The sequence below is a fragment of the Cnephaeus nilssonii genome, assembly GCF_951640355.1.
Source record: "Cnephaeus nilssonii genome assembly, chromosome: 11".
NCBI lineage: Eukaryota > Metazoa > Chordata > Mammalia > Chiroptera > Vespertilionidae > Cnephaeus > Cnephaeus nilssonii.
Window position 1 is genome coordinate 63853969 of NC_137082.1, and position 19281 is coordinate 63873249.

The window sequence follows — 19281 nt, forward strand, 5'->3', positions numbered from 1 at the left end:
AGCCACAAAAGACCTCTAATAGCCACATCTATTTTCCTTCTTCCTTAAAGAAGGAAAACGAAGTTGGAGGTATGCTACCTGATATCAAACTGTAATACCAAAGCTATAGTAATCAAAACAGCATGGTACTAGCATAAAAAGACATATAGATCAATGAAACAGAATAGAGAATGCAGGAATAAACCCATGCCTATATGGTCAATTAATATTTGACAAAGGAGGCAAGCACATACAATGTGATAAAAGACAGTCTATTCAATAAATGGTGTTAGGAAAATTGAACAGATATGACAAAAAAATTAAAATAGACCACCTTCTTACACCATATAAGGATAAAGTAAAAACAGATTATTAAAGACTTAATGTTAAGGAGAACCAAGATGGCAGCATGAGTAAATGCTGGTACTTGCCACCTTCCACAATCACATCAAAATTACAACTAAAATACAGAACAAATATCATTCAGAATTGCCTGAAATCTGACTGAATGGAAATCCTACAACTAGAGAAGTAGAGAAAATACATCAAGGCTGGTGGGGGGTGGAGGCGAGGTACAAGCTGGTCTGACACAACACCCACGGTGACATTTTTTTAAATCAGGTGTGATATCTAATCTGTGAAGGGCCCAGTGAGAAGCAAGGGGTCCCAGATCCACACCAAACTTCCCCAAAGTAAAAATATCATTTAGATTCCTGGTTCCTACCTACAAAAAAAAAAAAAAAAAAAAAACTGGCCTCAAAGTGATGAGACTAGATTTCTATAGTACCTATACCATTTTCTTCATCCCTCAATAGGCCTGCATTCAGCTACTGTAATCCCACTTATCTGTTGGGAATACACTGCAAGTCCCCCCAGTGAATGCCTGAAACTGTAGTTAGTACTGAACCTTATGTATATTTTTTCTATACATACCTATGATAAAGTTTAACTGATAAATAAGGCACAGTAAGACATTAACAATAACTACTAATAAAGTAAAATTATAACTACATACTGTAATAAAGTTATGTGAATGTGGTGTCTCTCTGATAACTGTGAGGGCTACCAAGTGACTTAAAGGGTGGAGATTATCTTCAGTGTGGAGTCACTGAACAAGGGAATGAGCTCTGTCCAGGTGGAATGGGACAGATCAAATTTCATCAAGCTACTCAGGAGGGCACACAATTTTAAAACTTATGAATCGTTTATTTCTGGAATTGTCCATTTAATATTTTCAGACTAATATCTGGACCGTAGGTAACTAAAATCTCCAAGTAAAACTGTGCACAAGGGGGGACTACTGTATATTTAAGATACTTTTAGCACTAAACTGTATTTAATTAAATGCTAAAAAAACTGAAATACAATTGTAATATTACAATTCTTTCAAAAATAACTAAAAGTGCATCATTATTTAGGTAGTATTACAGTAGTTCAGGTATATTTCTAGAAAGTTTTTAAAATTAAAAAAAATCTCATAGATTGAGAATTTATGCCAATTTAAATATGTTGAGTACAAAACCTTACCTGCTATCATTTGAATGGAAAAAGAAAAACATGACACCAGGAGAGTAAGCACATGCATACGAACAGAATTAACATTAATTTAGAAATCTAAATATACAACTGACAGAAGCAGATAACTGAATTACAAATTGTATATTTGACCTTTAACTATGGAGGATAGCATATATTATAAGCTGCTTCCCTCAAAGAAATCAATACTAAATATCTATTCTCTTTCCTACTTTTAAACTAGAAAAACTGTTTACATTATGTTCATGTGAAAGAAAATACTGCATGGTTTTAGTTTCATACATCAATTTATCTGAGATGTTTCTGCTGGACTGAACCCAAGATCTCTGTAAATATTACATGTCATTTGCCAACAGGAAAAACTTAGATCTTGTTATAGTAAATCACTTATACAAGTGTTCTCGGAAAGATGATGTCAGCAAGCACTTTTTTTAAAGTCACTTTTTTTTTTAACAGTTTAATCACCCTTAACTGTTATATTATGTGAGATAGCAAAAAAGTCAGCTACCTAATTAATAAAATATAAAGTCCATATATCTCCTAGATAACACATGTCATGAGAATAATACATGCTTTTAAATCTTTAAAATTCAAGATACACTAAAATATAACAACAAAGGAATGCATGGCCTCATGTTGTAATCACAGAAAGAACACAAACCCCAAAGGTTAATCATATCTATTGCACAACAACAAAAACAATTTGGCCAACAGAAGCAAGACTCCACAAAATTTATGCTGCATGCCACCATCCCAGACACTCCCACAGCTTTGGAGGGGACAAGCTCAAAGAAAGACCTTCAGCAGTCTATCTTTAAGTGCTTTCATACCCTGCCTTCAGGATTCTGAACTAGAATCTACTGTTATTTTCCCTCTAGCTTTATAATTGACACCAGGTGTCACTCCAATTCATTAAAAACACCAGAATTACACACTGTTAAAACACAGATCTAGACAAATGTCAGAAGGGAACAGATGAAGGAATTGGGGGGGGGGGGGGGGGGAGACTGGATAAAGGAAGGTGAGGGGATTAACTAAAGAATATATATGCATAGCCCAAGGACATAGACAATAATGTGGTGACAGCCAAGGGCAGGGGAGGTGGGCCCTGGGGGGAGGTGAACAAGGGTGTGGGGGGAGTATGAAGGACATCTGCAATAGTGTCAACAATAAAAAATTTAATTTAAACCTGACCTGTGTGCTCAATGGTTAGTGTCCGTGCTGGGTTTGATTACTGGTCAAGGGCACGTACCTAGGTGCAGGTTCGATCCCTACCCAGTCAGGGCAAGTGTGGGAGACAAACAATCTCGATGTGTCTCTCTCACGTAGATGTGGTGTTGTTTTTTTCCTCCCTCTCTCCCTCCCCGCCCTCCCCTAATTCTACTCTCTCTGAAAAATCAATGGGAAAAATATCCTAGGGTGAGGATTAACAAAAACAAAACAAAAAAACAAAACAAAAATTTAAATTAAACAAACAAAGACCTGTTCCTAGAGCCTAGGGTGTCAGACCAATGGGGAACAAGGGCTACCTGACCGGCTTGGGGGTGGGGGTGGGGGTGGAGGTGGGGTCATGCAGAGCCTGGCCCCAGGCAGTGGTCCTGCTTCCTCTAACATTTATTCATATAGTCAGTAGAAGCAAAGGAACACTGAATTGGGGGGTGGGGGGGGGAGGATTTATTTTTTAATTCTGTTAGCAGCGAAGACTGAAAACAGAAGTTAATCCTTTGGGAAACTGTATGGCTATTTAGAACAGTCTATAAATGTTGGCTGAATCCATATTTTCTCTTCAGGGCTGATTAAAAACAAAACTTTGAAAAACAACTATATTGGTATTATTTATTTTAATTCTTCTGCTCTAGTAAGAAGATGAATAAACACTTAAAAGTGTATATAATTATTTTAATTCAGAAGAGAATCTGTGTCGAGAAAAAGCATGAGAGCTTCTGCTGTTAAACATATCACTTTAAAACTATCTACAAAGATAGTAAGTATACACATTTTAGAAAGTAAAACTACCAAAGCCTTTATATGGGAAATTGTGGCTTTTTGATTTACATTCTCTAGCAAAGACAACAAAAAGGAACAATGCCTCTTCTCCAATATCTGTGAGAGTGGACAGGGTCGTCTCTACAACCTCGGAATCAAAGTCTGCTTTCCATGCCCTTTTACTACCAGCCCCAAATCTGTGAACTGTTCATTCCAAAACAAACTTTTGACTTCTGAATTAGGAAACCCCCCCACAAAGTTACATGCTTTCTTCTCTCCCATTGTTTATTCTGCCCAGGAACCTCTGAAATGAGGTTATCAAAATAATAGTCCTATAACTTCTGGGCTATAAACACATACCAGTATTTTGTATGTGTTTATACTATAAGGCTCACAGTATTTTATCATTATTTAAGTATATGGTTATCTTCCTCTTTCCTATCTTTTAAAGAATCCAGCAAAATGAGAAAAATGAAGAGTTCAGTCTATATTTATTGCATGATACACCACAAAAGCAACAAACCACACTTCACAGGGAATCTTATTTCTTAACATCCAATAACACCAATAGCAGAACTATCAAGAACATATATATATATATATATATATATATATATATATATATATATATATATAAATAAATAAATAAATAATTTTTTTAAAAAAAGAACATATACATATACTTTTTTCTATGGGGACACCATCTGCTCTTAATTCTTGTCACTGAGTCATGAAGAAATGCAATGCCCAATAAAACTGTGCTACCTAAGTTGGATACAAATTAAACAAATGTCTGATGAAGATTCCTTCACCTCCCACCCTTGAACAGTTATGTTTTCTGAGAAATGGTTTCACCTATCAAGAAATGACTAAACTCTAGTTGTGGCCTGAGCTGACAATACAGATTTGCTTCCTCTTTCAATACTGTCATAGTAAGTTAAAAAAAAAAAAAAACCATCCAGTTTCACCTAGTTTATAATTACTGTAAGAAATCTCCTTTTGGAAAGTCTATCATGTCACATATAATGGAGGATTCACATTCATCATAACTACCCTCAACAGGTTACACCAAGGCAGAGATACGAATAATTACCATAAAGTGAAAGGAGAAACCTAAGTTTGTTCGACTGGAGACTGCATATTTCCCACACTACATGGCCTCTCTTGGATACATCCAAGTTGGTTCTTTTGCCATCTTATACACGTACCCTGAGCTCTTCCTTGGCATTGCCTTTCATCCTGTTCTTCACCTCAGGTATGATTTCCACCTTCATCTATGCCACACAAACCTCACTTCCTTGAAGATCCAGCCCATGACCTATTTTCTCTACACAGCCTCTTTGATGGAACCCCCACTGTGATGGTTTGATCTTTTTTTAAAAAAAAAACAAAAAACAAAAAACGACCAAATAACAAGAATTTATTTGAAAAATTTCAAACCTGCCAGAAGTGGCACTTTCCAAGCCCTAAGCCAACCCTCCTTACCAAGCTCCAAGGGACAATGAGTTCTCCCTACATGCCTCCACACCAAGCTTGCACACCCATACCTCAGGCCATGCTAGAGAACGCCAGAGTCCCCTTCTTCTAGGAGGCATTACAGCCCTGGCCAAAGAGCTGGGGTGGCAGTCCTCTGGCATCACAGGAGATGATGGTGGCCAGAGCCCCTTACATAGATTGAGAAAAGATAATGAGGGAAAAGACACCAAATAGGGCTTCCTGAAAAACAGAAACTTACCTCTTATACCAAAAAGTGGCTCCCACATACAAAATCCTGCTTCCCCCAACTAGCACAAAAATCCATAGGAAAGAAAAAGACCAGCAGCAAGGCTGGGCTGGTCGTATGGCAGAACTTTGGTTTAGAAAAGCTAGGAAGAGTGTGAGCTAAGCCCCTCTCTCTTCCTTGTCTAGCTGCCCAGAGCCCACTGGCCCCAAGGGGGAATCTGAAAATAAGCAAAGCAAGGTCGTCTTTGGTTCTGAAACTTCTCCATTACAATGGCAAACACAGCCTCAAGAGTCCTACTTGGGCCTACCTGCATGGGGCAGGTATTTGTTACGAACCTAATTAAAGCCAATGCATAAGGTAAGTAAAAAGGCTTTGGAGACCAAGCCACAAGGAATCCTACTACTACATTTATAAAACTAAAGCTGGGGAGTAGAGTGACAGGAGACACCCCTCACTCCATCCTTAACCTACATGTCTATGGCCTCAGATGGTGGTCCCTTCTAGGCTGAGGAGGAGGTGGTTTCAGGACTGGGAAGAAAGGAAGGGATCCCTGAGCAGTAAGTTAGGTCAGGCAAATTAAGGATGATCTGTTCTTTGCATTTAATACTTTCAACAATCATAGAATTTTCAGTCAACAAATATATTTTAGGAGCCAGGCAACAGGGACATAAAGATAAAACATAATTTGTTTAGAACTTTTTACAAGAAAAAATTATATTAAGTAATAACTCCCAGTACTTTATTGCATTGTGTTATGGGAAGAAAGCTGACCAACTGATGCCTGCCTGAGTGAGCAAGGAATAGGCTTTACTACATAGGTGAAGGAAAGGATGAATTCCAGCAGAAGGAGCACACATAAAGAAGAGTAAGATAAAATGGCAGATCATGAAGGACTGGTGAATTCAGAAAGGCTAAAGACCTCCTGAGGGAGGTCCCAAAACATGTTGAGGCCAGGCTCTGAAGGGAGGGCTTTGTGTGTTGTGCCACAGGCACAAGCAACCTCAATGAAGCTCTTTAAAGGACTGACACAATATACTTATTTTCTTGTAGAAAGTTCTGAACAAATGATGTTTTATCTTTATGTCACTGTTGCCTGGCTCCTAAAATACATTTGTTGATGGAAAATTCTATGAGTGACTGAAACGGGAGGAAGACAATGCTAATGAAGCATTTCCCAGGTAAACACCATCATGGACTTGCTAGTAAAGCATATTTTGTTTCGGAATCATCCCAGAGGTTCAATCTTTTCCAAATAGGTTAACTGTCTTTGATGACTTCAACCTCTTTCAATCCATCATGATTTCAAGTTCCTAAATTTCATAGAACAATGTCAATTGATTAAATTCTGCTTCCATACATCACCAAATTGAAAAGGGCCTCTTTAATCTATCCCCAAGAGTCTCTGCAATAGAAAGAACACCTGGGAAGTATCATTAATGTAGTGTGGAACATGGGTACCTTTTCTCTTGTATAAATTTCAGGTTAATATACTCAGTAAGCATTTCACCATTCTCCTAGAAACTCAGAATCTTTCCTTTTAATAGATAGAGAGCCTAAAAAATTGAGGGTAGAGGGAGTTGAAAGAATGTTACTTTCCTTACATCCAAAAGTCCATGGACACCATACAATGTAGATCAAATATTTATTAAATATCTTCTATGTTCCAGGCACTGTTCTAGTCACTTGGGACTCATTCATACCCTTTTGGAGCTCACCTTCCCAAAAAGGGAGATAGTAATAAGCAAAACAATTATGTAAATTTAAGTAGTAAATGCTATGAGAAAAATAAATAGTCAAGTTGTGCTGGGGAAGTGAGCAGCTTGCAATTGTAAAAAGGGTGGTCAGGGTGGGTCTCACTGAGACAGTGACATTTAAGCAAAGACTTGGAGGTCAATCATGGATATTTTGGTTAGGAGTGTTACAAACATAGAAGAGTGAATGCTGTAAGGTAGGTACATGTCTGATGTGTCTGAGGGATACAAAGAATGTGATTTGAGCTCAGTGAACAAAGGGAAGAGCAGCAGCCTGCAATTTAAGTTCAGAGAGTTGAGAAATCCTGTACTGATGCGTTAGTCTCATCTCCTTAATTTGGTTATCAGAGAAAAAGGGTTTCTACTTCCATTTTCTCATAGTACCTAGTACAGTATCATAACAATTTAGGTTAGTAAGTGTTCAAACACTGTTTATATAATGAATTCCAGAAATTTTTCATAACAAATGTTAAGCAGTGGTAGAATTTTGTCAGAATGACAAATCACTATTAAATCATTCTGAAACATAAGCAGGAAATGAAACTATTAACTGATTTTGAGAGTAAACTAATTCAGCAAAAAGAGAGAGATCAGAAAGCTTTAAGACTTTTTAGTATAGATATCTGAAATTCTGTGGTACAGATGAAAGAAAATGGGTGAGGGAAGGCTAAAGGGCCGTAAGATGTGTATTCTGATGTCTACTCTGGCTCTACCAGCATATGTGACTACAGACCAGCTATGATTTATATAGAAAAAAATAAGCTACTACTTGAGAAACATTATTAGTATCCAAGCTCCTTAGACACTACAGCCTGTGATAACAGCCAAGTCACTGGGGCTCCTGTGGTCTCAGTTTTCTTGTGGGTAAGATAAAATGACCAGAAAGGACCAGTCCTCTATTATTTTTACTGACTGACCCTCATTAATACCCTAAAAGTACTGAAAGGAGTTTTAGGGGTAAAATAGGCAGGTTTAGGAAGTTTTAGAAATAAATACGGTCCATGGGGGAGGAAGGCTTGGAGCCCATAGGTGAGAGCTTGGAGCTGCCAAAAGGCATATATTCACAGAGAGAAATAAAAAGAGGTACCACAGGATAAGGGGAGAGGAAGACATCCATTCACAGAAGATAGGGAAAAGCTAAAGGGCATGGGGAGAAAGAGGAAACAAACTTTCACAGAGGATAGAGAAATGCTGACAAATGGGAGAAAGAGGAAAACAGATTTTCAGAGGAGATAGAGAATTCTACCACTGAAGGGGGGGAAGGAGGGAAGCACTGAGTGGGTTTTGAGCTTTGAAGTTGATATTCTACCAATTGGAAGGCAACATCAAGAAACAAAGAACTGCAGCCTTTAGAAACCTTAGAAAAAAGGAGCTTAGTGGGTTACCCCCTTTGGGACTCCCTCCCCACATGGGAGTTTGTACTTGTTTCCAATAAATTTCCACCCTTTTCATCTATCTACCACCCTTTGTTTGTGGCTTCATTCTTCAAATCCACCCGGACAAGAACCTGGGAAAGAAACCACTCTTGCATCCTGCTCAGGAAAAACCACCCGACTTGGTATCAAGTGTAAAACTCCTTGAAAAGTCCTAAAATATCCTAAAATTTTACAGGAATTTAAATTTTTTACTTCATTATGTATCTGTATGTATTTTAATATATAGACAACCAACGTCTCACCTCCCCAATTCTTTTCCCACCTCCCCAATTCTGAGTGTATCTGATGGTCCTGGAAGATGTGCCAGGTTTCCCCTGACTTTAAAAGTGCCTTCCCTGCACACTTCTGGTCCTCCACCCTCTAGTCTCCAGTGTAAGTACTCTGCAGCAGAGCTTTCCAAGTAGTGAGTTGTGGCTGCACTATGGGCCTCTGATAAAAAGATGCTTACTGTTATGGCAAAATTTTGATCCACTTAGCCCATGAGACAGCGGCAGGCTCCACCAATTTGCAGCCTTCATTGTTAGGGTTAATCACTTTGTAGCCAGAGACCCTGTTAAGTTCACCATATATTCCCACTACCTTGCCCAGTGCCCTTGCCCATCAAATTCAGAAATCTAGAAAGCCTCTGGTATAACCCACAGACCTTATTCCAATATTCTATTTTACAGGCACTCATTTGTGTGTGTGCAGTTGTATGCAATTTTATCACATACTAGTATGTAGACTCTTGTAACCACCACAATCAAGTCCACGTTTTATCACCACAAAGATCCTCTGTGCAACCCCTTTACCCATTTCCTAATTGACTGTTTTTCAATTGTCCAATTTTGAGAGCTCTGTATATAGTCTAGATATGAGTTCCTGGTAGTTTATAAATATTTTCTCCCAGTCTATCATTGTCTTTTTGTCCTCTTAAAGGGTCTTTCACAGACCAAAAGTTTTAATTTGGGCTTAGTGCAATTTATTGATCTTTTTCTTTTCTGGACTGTGCTTTTGGTATCATGTTAAGAACTCCACCTGGCGTTAGGTCCTGAATTTTCTCTTTTCTTCAAAACGTTTTATACAGGGGCCCCTGGCCTGGCTCCGTGGTTGAGCATAGACCTATGAACGAGGAGTCACAGTTCGATTCCCAGTCAGGGCATATGCCCGGGTTGTGGGCTCAGTCCCCAGTGTGGGGTATGCAGGAAGCAGCAGATCAATGTTTCTCTCTCATCATTGATATTTCTATCTTTCTATCCCTTTCTCTCTGAAATCAATACAAATATATAAAAGTTTTATCCAGAGATAAGCAAAAGTAGGTTTATAGTTGTGAGTATGTGAAACACAGAGTTTCTTATATGACTGCTTAATTATTTGTACAACTGCAAACCTACTTTTGCCCACCCCTGTACTTTACAGTTTACATTGAAGTTTATGACCCACTTTAAATAAAATGTTTTTATTTATTTTTAGAGACAGAAGAAAGAAGAGGGAGAGAGATAGGAACATCGATGAGAGAGAAACATCAACATAGATCGGCTGCTGCCTGCACGGCCTCCACCAGGGATCGAGACTGTAACCTGGGTAAGTGCCATGACCGGGAAATCGAAATAGTGACATCCTGATACGTAAGTTGATGCTCAACCACTGAGCGACACTGGCTTGGCACTTTTAAGTTAATTCTTATGGTGTGAGATTAACTTTCCCCCTCTAGATGTCCAAATGCTCCAGTATCAACTGTTGAAAAGATTATCCTTCAATTAAATTGCTTGGCACCTGTCAAAAATCAGTTCACCAAATTATGATTCTTATTTTTGGGTTCTCTATTCTGTTTAACCAATCTATGCTTCTATCCTTCTACCAACACCTTGTCTTGATAATCGTAGTTATAAATGCAGGTAACCCTTGAAGAATGCTGAAGTTAGGGGCACTGACCCCCCCCCCCCAGTTGAAAATCTGCATATTACATTCATTCACTTGTCACCTGAGGATTTGTTTTCCCATTGATTTTTAGAAAGTGGAAGGGAGGGGAAGTGAGAGAGAGAGAGAGAGAGAGAGAGAGAGAGAGAGAGAGAGAGGCAGGCTGAGACTAGTGTGAGAGAGACATCATTGATTGGTTGCCTACCGCACATGTCCTAACCAGGGTTGTTGATTGAGCCTGCAACCCAGGTGCGTGCCCTTGACCAGAATGACTTCAGTCAGCAGGCTGACGCTCTATCCACTGACCAGGAATCAAACAGTGACCTCCTGTCTCTTACATATATTAGGTTAGAGAAGGTCCCTTCTATTTCCAGTTTGCTACATGTTTTGTTTTTAAATCATGAGCAAGAACTGACTTTAAATCATTCTTCTGCAAGAAATGTGATATTCAAATGGCTTTTTCTTTTACCTTGTTACTGTGCTGAATTACATTTATAAGATTTTCTAATGTTCGGCCACCCTTATATTCCTAAAATAAACTTAATCACTGAACCACCGTGGCCCGGCTTTAATTCCTTTTTAAATTTTATTTTACTTTTTTTTCCTAGGAAGAGGCATTTCTTCCTCCGAGGAAATGCTGTTGGGTGCCTCCTCCTGCCACTTGGCCTTCCCTGCTGCCTTTCTTCCAGTGTCCCCTGGAGCTACACTCTGCCAGGCAGTGAATCCTCTCCCCACTTCTTCATCCTAGTTGAAGCCTAACTCTCCCCTTAGTAAACTATCTTTCTATCTCTCAGGTGGAGTCTGCTCGTTCTTGCTTCCCACATAACCACAGGATTTCCTAGTCTAAGCCATTACTTTTCAACTTACAAATTAAAATGATTTCCTCCAAGGCTCTTGCTGTCCAGACACATCTATCCAAGAGCTGCTCTTATATCGATCCGCTCCTGACTTCATAGTCCCTGTCTCGAAGCCTCTTCACACACATTTGCTGAAGGCTTGAGTGCCAAGGATGCCATTCACTTTTTCTCTTTGCCCTTCTCCTCTCCCAGTACCTTCTTCATTCTGGGTGTACTCGTGTCTCTGGGAAAGAACCATAGGTGCTTGCTTTATAGTTCTTGACCTCTTTGGCTCTCAATCTTCAGTCATCTTCATCCGTGAAATAGTAAATGCTACTACCTTGAGGGCTACTTTCTGTCTTTCCAGCTCTTTGACTTCATTAAGATGTTTAGTTCTTTGACTTTTTCCTTTATTGTAGTACATTCCTTCCCTACCCTACTTATTATTTAATAATTTTCTTACTGTTCTTACATATTAAAAAAAAAATTTATGTGGATCTTAAATTGTACCCACCCTGTAAAACCTCAACCTTGAAATATTCAGTCATTTAGCTTCTCTTACCTTTGGGCTACTGTGTGTGCCTTGGGTAGATTCCTGTATTAGCTGGGCCTGGTGTTGCTTTGCTGTCCTGGCTAATTCCCACTGTCATTCTACTCGGGCTCTTCCTTGAGCGAACCATCACCCAGACCCCACCCCTCCCTCCCACTGCTCTTGGGCTATAACCCTGCCTTCGATTTTGCAGAACAAAATTTTAAATCAGGAAAGAACTCTTCAACTTCAGGTTCTGCCACCTGGAAACTTATTTCTATTTGTACTCATGTTTTCTTTCCTGAAGTCCCAGGAGAAAAGTCTTTTCTCCTCCTGTTCTTGGTCTGTATCCTGATTCCTCATGGACCTTACTCGCTGTTATCACTCTTCATGCCTCCAACCTCTTTCTCACTAATAACTCTTTTCCCTTATTATATAAATGTGTTCCAATTGTTTTCTATCACAACCCTCATATCCCCACTTACTTTATCACCTACATGGACAAATGTACTTGCACAAGCATGCACACAACATACGAATAAACAAAGTCTTAAAAGAATACACTATTTGTCTTTCCATCCTTGGTTCTACCCGACTCCCCACTTTAACTTTTATTCTAAAGTACTGGTAGCTTTCTAGTTCACAAATGCAATGAGGGACTCTCCATTGGCTTCTTTATTTATCCCTCTGACTTTTGACATTGTTGACCACGTCTTCCTTCCATAACACCACACATATTTTTTAAATTTTGCTATTGCTTCTCTGGCTGATCACCCATTTTCAGAGCTTCTTTTCCTCAGTTTGCCATTGTTTTTCTTCTTCAGGGTTCTGTCTCTGAGTCTCCTTCCTTCTCACCCTAACACTTGTATGAATGATCTAATTTTCTGTGCATTGTCACCATCTCTCTGCTTGTGACCCCAAATCTCATCTGCAGCCCAAATCTCTTCTCTTAGCTATCAAGCCATTTATGTAAGTCACGCATCTCTGTCTGGATGTCCTTTAGCCCCTTCAGACTCAGTACAACTAGACAGTTGGCATTCCTCCCTCACACAAATCCATCAGTCCAAATACTAAAAACTGCTCTTTTGGCTTTATTCCACATATTCATAAATGGTACCACTATTCATACATTTGCTGCAGCTAGAAACTCAGACTCCGTCCTCTCTCATTCAGCTCCCACATCAAGTTAGTGACTAAGTAATCATAATTCCATTTCCACAATATATTTCAAATCTGTTCTATACTCTGTTCATACTAGCTTGGTTTAGTTCCATACTACTCTTTTCCTGGGTTGTTACAATAACCTTTAACTAGTCTCTTTATCTCCACTCTAGTCTGACTTCAATACATTCTCCACGTGGTATCCAGATTAATCTTTGTATAATGCAAGTCCATTTTCCACTCCCTTCTCTAATAGTTCCACAAGTTTTATGAAAAGTTGAAGTTGTTTAGCATTATCATACAAGGACCTTGGAAGAAGTGAGCCAGGTAAGCTGCATGGGCTCAGGGAACAAATTACAGAGGCAAAAGAAGGGCCCCTGGAGCTTAGGAGAAAGTGAGAGGCAAGGAAAATGTGTCTGGGGAGAAGGCGTGTGTGTGTGTGTCTCTGTGTGTGTGTGTGAGACAGAGACACACACACCCACAAACTGGAAATCTGTATTTTTTAAAGTAATATATTGATTTGAGAGAGAGAGAGAGAAAATCACCGATTCGTTGCCCCACTTATTTATGCATTCATTGGTTGAGCCTTATCTTATATGTTCCCTGACCAGGGATCAAACCAGCAACGTTACAGTATCAAGTCAACACTCTAACCAACTGAACTACCGGGCCAGGGCCCAAAAATCTGTATTTTTAAACAGTGTTGTTCACATGATTCTAACTTGGCACCAGTCCTTAAACTGACATACAGAAACTATGGCAGGTTAGATAATCCACAGTCCCTTACTGCTACAAAACAAGATTATCAATAAACATATTTTTAAGTAAGTTGCTAGGTGTGACAAAGTAAGAAAACTTCCAGGCTTCCTCTGTTCTCTCCCTCTTAAAAAACACACACAAATTTCAGCAAATGGCATAGCTATTCTGATTACAAATTCCAATATCAGAGCTAAGATTTATTTACCTAATAAAATAGCTTCAAGATATATTAAGCAAAAATGAATAGAATTATAAGAAATAATCAATAAATTCATAATGATGAATAATATCAATAAAGAAATAGAAGATTTGGACCATATAATTAAGCTTAATCCGATCTAATAAAAGAGTAATATGCAAATTGACTGTTACTCCAACACACAAGATGGCTGCCCCCATGTGGACAAAGATGGCCACCACAAGATGGCTAGCAGGGAAGGGCAGTTGGGAGGGACCAGGCCTGTAAGAGAGGGCAGTTGTGGGTGGATCAGGTCAGCAGGGGAGGGCAGTTGGGAGGGACCAGGCCTGCAAAGGAGGGCAGTTGGGGGCGATAAAGCCTGCAGGGGAGGGCAGTTAGGGGGGACCCAGGCCTGCAGGGGAGGGCAGTTAGGGGCAATCAGGCTGGCAGGGAAGCAGTTAGGCATCAATCAAGCTGGCGGGGGAGTGGTTAGGGGGTGATCAGGTTGGCAGGCAGAAGTGGTTAGGGGCAATCAGGAAGGCAGGCAGGCAGGCAGGCGAGCAGTTGGGAGCCAGCAGTCCTGGATTGTGAGAGGGATGTCTGACTGCCCATATAGGCCCGATCCTACCGGGGGGGTAGGACCCATCCCTTGAAGGGTCCCAGATTGGAGGGTGCAGGCTGGGCTGAGGGACACACACCTCCGTGCTCAAATTTCGTGCACCGGGCCTCTAGTTTAATAATAAAAATAGTAGATCCTCATGTCCACATTCTTTTAAGACTTACATGTAATATTTATAAAAAATGGACCATAGACTAGGCTATAAAGTAAACCTTAATTTAAGAATTACTGTCTTACAGGCCATGTTCTTTGAATGTATGCAATTAAAGTATAGATTATTAATGAAAAATTTTAAATTCCCATATTGGAATATATAAAATTTTCTAGATAATTCATGGAAACTTAAAAATATTTAAAGGAGAACATACATGTAACATACTACTTCTATCAAAACTTGTAAAAAAACTACTACTAAGAGTCCTGGCCAATGTTTCTCAGTGATTAGAGCATCAGCCCACAAACCAAAGGGTCTCAGGTTCTCTTCCTGGTCAAGGGCATGTATCTCATTGCATACTCCATCTGGCCCCTTGGTGAGGCCAGGTGCAGGAGGCAACCAGTCCATGTGTCTCTCACATGGATGTTTTTCTCCCTCTCCCCCTCCACCCCTCCCTTCCACTCTCTCTCTAAAGATCAATGGAAAAAAATATCCTCGAATGAGGATTAAAAAAAATAATAATAATAACATCAAAAAAAACTACTACGAAGAAAATATACTATCTTAAATGTCTGTATTAAAACAGAAAGTTGGCCGAAACCGGTTTGGCTCAGTGGATAGAGCGTCGGCCTGTGGACTGAAGGGTCCCAGGTTCGATTCCGGTCAAGGGCATGTACATTGGTTGCGGGCACAACCCCGGTAGGGGGTGTGCAGGAGGCAGCTGGTCGATGTTTCTCTCTCATCGATGTTTCTAGCTCTCTATCCCTCTCCCTTCCTCTCTGTAAAAAATCAATAAAATATATAAAATAAAATAAAAAAAGAAAGAAAGTTGTGCCTGGCCAGAAAGTTGGTTCTTAGATAAGAGTAACAAACTCTGGCAAGACTGAGCAAGAAAAATAAAACAAAAGCCAGAGAGAGAGAGAGAAAGGTGTATATAAACAATATCATAAGAGAAAAGGGGAATGTAAATACAGATGTAAAAGGAATTAAGATGCATATTTAGTATCTGAATGCATATTTAATTCTAAAACCCTGGTATAACAACTGTTAACAAAATCGTGTGTTCGTGTGTATCAAATATAAATAATGACTCATAGAGAAAGTGTTATGTGAAAGAATGGCATACCAAAAGCCACCATTAGAACCATTGAAAAGACTGTTTATGATAGGAAAATGTTTAAATAGAAAAAGAGCTACAAATTAGTATGTGTAAGATTATAATTTTAAATTTAAAAGAATATATGTATAGATTTACAAAGAAAAAATATCCAAAGATTGCAAACCCAAAAGGTTTTATTTTAGATTGTGGTGGTTTTTTTCCCTTTACATATTTCTATGTTTTAAAAGTTTTCCACAGAAAAGAGACTACTTTTGTAGTTTGGAGGGAAAGAAAGAAACTACACCAATAAATATTTTAAAGTAATAACAATAAAGTATACAAAATAATATGAAAAGGAAGTATACATGTGTATACACATACACACATATAAGGCTACAATTATTTTAAAGAAAGAAAAACTATGCATATGAAAAGAAAAAAAGATTGGTAGGAGATACATCAAAATAATGGTGGCTATATGGACAAAATAATTATAGGCAATTTTCCTTCCAAGAATGTGTATTATATTAATATTTAAAAAATTACTGCCCATCTGGTGTGGCTCAGTGGTCCAGTGTTGAGCCAGGACTAAGAGGTCACTGGTTTTGTTTTTTGTTTTATTTAAAAATATATTTTTATTGATTTCAGAGAGGAAGGAAGAGGGAGAGAGAGATAGAAACATCAATGATGGAAGAGAATCATTGATCAGCTGCCTCCTGCATGCCCCCTACTGGGGATCGAGCCTGCAACCCAGGCATGTGCCCTTGACCAGAATCGAACCTGGGACTTTCAGTCCGCAGACCAAGGCCCTATCCACTGAGCCAAACCGGCTAGGGCAAGGTCACCGGATTGATTCCTGGTCAGCGCACATGCTGGGGTTGCAGGCTCGATCCCCAGTAGGGGGTGTGCAGTAGTGCAGTAGGCAGCCAATTGATGTCTCTCATTAATGTTTCTATTCTCTCTCTATCCCTTTCCCTTCCTCTCTCTCTAAAAATCAATATATATATATATATATATATATATATATATATATACACATATATATTTAATATTACTATACTTATCAACCCTGACCAAACCTTCTTTTTCACTGTATCCTGCCTCCTGAAACAAACCAACAAACATAAATATGCACACAAACCCACAGGTACTTACATGGGCTTACATCTCTGTATCTGTTTCGATTTCTGTTTTCTGGAAACTTGGCCACTCTATGAGGATAGTCATGGGACTCATTTCGAATTTCCTTAAAATAACAAAAATATATTTTAATATTCCTCTTAAATTTTATATAGCAAAACAGATACTTTCCCAGCCAGGAAAAAATAACACTTATTGAACACTTGTAATATGCCAAGTACTATGCAAAACACACTATATACATTATCTCATTCAATTCTTACAATACCAATGCAAGGAATGACTTGAGAGGTTAAACAACCTACCAAAGGTCACAAAGCTAGTAAGTGGCAGACCCAAGGACTGAACCAAGGTCCTTCAGGCACCAAAGTCTTTGCTCTTGATATATTTATTTACTGTCATACTATATTCAACACCTATAAGGCAACATTAAACATTTTATGACACATAGAATGCAATGAAGTACCTAAGATTACATCATATTCAAATTTCTGACTAAACTCTTAATATTATCTAACTATATTTCAAAGTTTCTATCTTAAAATTGTAATCTATTTTTTATCTTCATGTCATATAATTTTTACTTTGAGTCCAGAAATAGCCTCAAATTTTATTTCTGGAGCCATAAATGATTAGCAACAACCACTAGGCTGGAGGCACATTTTAGGACCCTTGTGGTTCTCTGTATTCCACTATGGAAGAAATTCTGTGAGGTTATGCCTGCATTAGGTGCAGATATTTGTATCCAACATCAGTAGGTTTTTTCTTTCATATGAAATACTAGAAGCCCGGTGCACGAATTCCATGCACGGGGGTGGGGGGGTGGGGGGGTGGGGGGAGGCCTCAGCCTGGCCTGCGCCCTCTCACAGACCAGGAGCCCTTGAGCGATGTCCTACTGACGGCTTAGGCCCACTCCCTGTGGGCAGTCAGACATCAGCGCCTCCGCAGAGCCAGGAGAGGCTACTGCCACCACCACTGCGCTCACCAGCCGTGAGCCCGGCTTCTGGCTGAGTGGCACTCCCCCTGTGGGAGCGCACTGACCACCAGGGGGCAGCTCCTGCGTTGAGCATCTGCATTCCTGGTGGTCAGTGCGCATCATAGTTACCGGTCATTCTGCAGTTCTGTCAATTTGCATATTAGCCTTTTATTATATAGGATAATTCTAAGAATTCAGGTAAAAACAGAAACTTACCAAAAAATAGTATGCATTAACAGCAACATTTAATTTGGGCTTTTTCCCCCCACACTAACACATGTGAGAGAAAAAGCATTTTAAAAGTCAGATACCAGATAGTTCTAGAAATTAAGCACAAATAAATTATTTAACTAATTTCTTGATGAACATCCTTACTCTGGGTTCCCTTGCCTGCCATGACTGCTACCAGCTATAAAACAGTTAACTTTTTAGTTCATGTTTTTATTCATTGTGCCTTCCAATGAATGCAAGAGAAGGGAATACAGATCCACTCTCAATTGGAGGAATCTCAGTCACATTGTGCAAAGAGCACGTGTGATACAAAATATGTTGGTACAGCCATTTTGGAAAATGCATTTTACCACACAGAAAAAGACACACACATACTGTACACACACTTCACAATTGTTGCTGTGGACTTCTTAATGCTACTGTCACATCCAGCAATCTTGCTGAGCTCTCTAGTATTTTGTAGCTGGTTCTGAATTTCTCCATATCAGTAGTGTAATTAATTCTGTCTCTTCCTTATACTTCATCTTTCTTATATCTTCATACCTTTTGTTTCTTCTTTAAATCTAATTCCACTGGTTAGGATCTCCTATCTATAGTCAAATAGAAATACCCCTGCCCACCCCCCACCCCCAATTTTGAATGCATTGCTTCTAAGGTTGAAACACTAAGTGTAATACTACTTTAGGTTTCTGGTGGAATGAAGTTGGACCTTTACCATAAACCATGCACAAAAACTAACTAAAAATGGATCAAAGACCTAAATATAAGACCTGAAACTATAAAACTCTTAAAAGAAAACACAGGGTTTGAAAATTTTCCTGATATTGGATTTGGCAATGATTTCTCAAATTAAGACACTAAAAGCACAGGCAACAACAACAAAAAAATAGACCATGACCTTGGATTTAGCAATGGTTGCTTTTTTTTTAATTTTTATTGATTTCAGAGAGGAAGGGAGAGAGAGATAGGAACATCAACAATGAGAGAGAATCATTGATCGGCTGCCTCCTGCACGCCCTACACTGGGGATGGAGCCTGCAACCCAGGCATGTGCTCTTCACCGGAATTAAACACGGGATCCTTCAGGCCGACGCTCTATTCGCTGCACCAATCCGGCCAGGGCAGCAATGGTTTCTTAAATTATGACAACAAAAGTGCAGGTGACACAAGAAAAATAAATTAAGACTTCATCAAAATTAAGAATTTTTGCGTATCAAATGACCCTATAGAGTGAAAAGATAACCCACATATGGGGGGGGGGGGGATATTTGCATATCATATATCTGACA

The 19281-nt window shown here is 39.2% G+C and overlaps 1 protein-coding gene across 4 annotated transcripts in view; it reads right to left on the bottom strand.

The window, feature by feature from the left end:
• The window catches only part of PTPN2 (protein tyrosine phosphatase non-receptor type 2), a 62846-nt gene that overhangs the window by 31693 nt on the left and 11872 nt on the right, over nucleotides 1-19281 (bottom strand). For 3 of the 4 annotated variants that reach the window (XM_079784086.1, XM_079784088.1, XM_079784087.1), the window contains exon 2: nucleotides 16801-16891. The exons of the other annotated variant lie outside the window; for it this stretch is intronic. In XM_079784086.1, the coding sequence (XP_079640212.1) occupies nucleotides 16801-16891 (91 nt within the window). The remainder of the gene's footprint in view (nucleotides 1-16800; nucleotides 16892-19281) is intronic. 4 annotated transcript variants of the gene reach the window in all.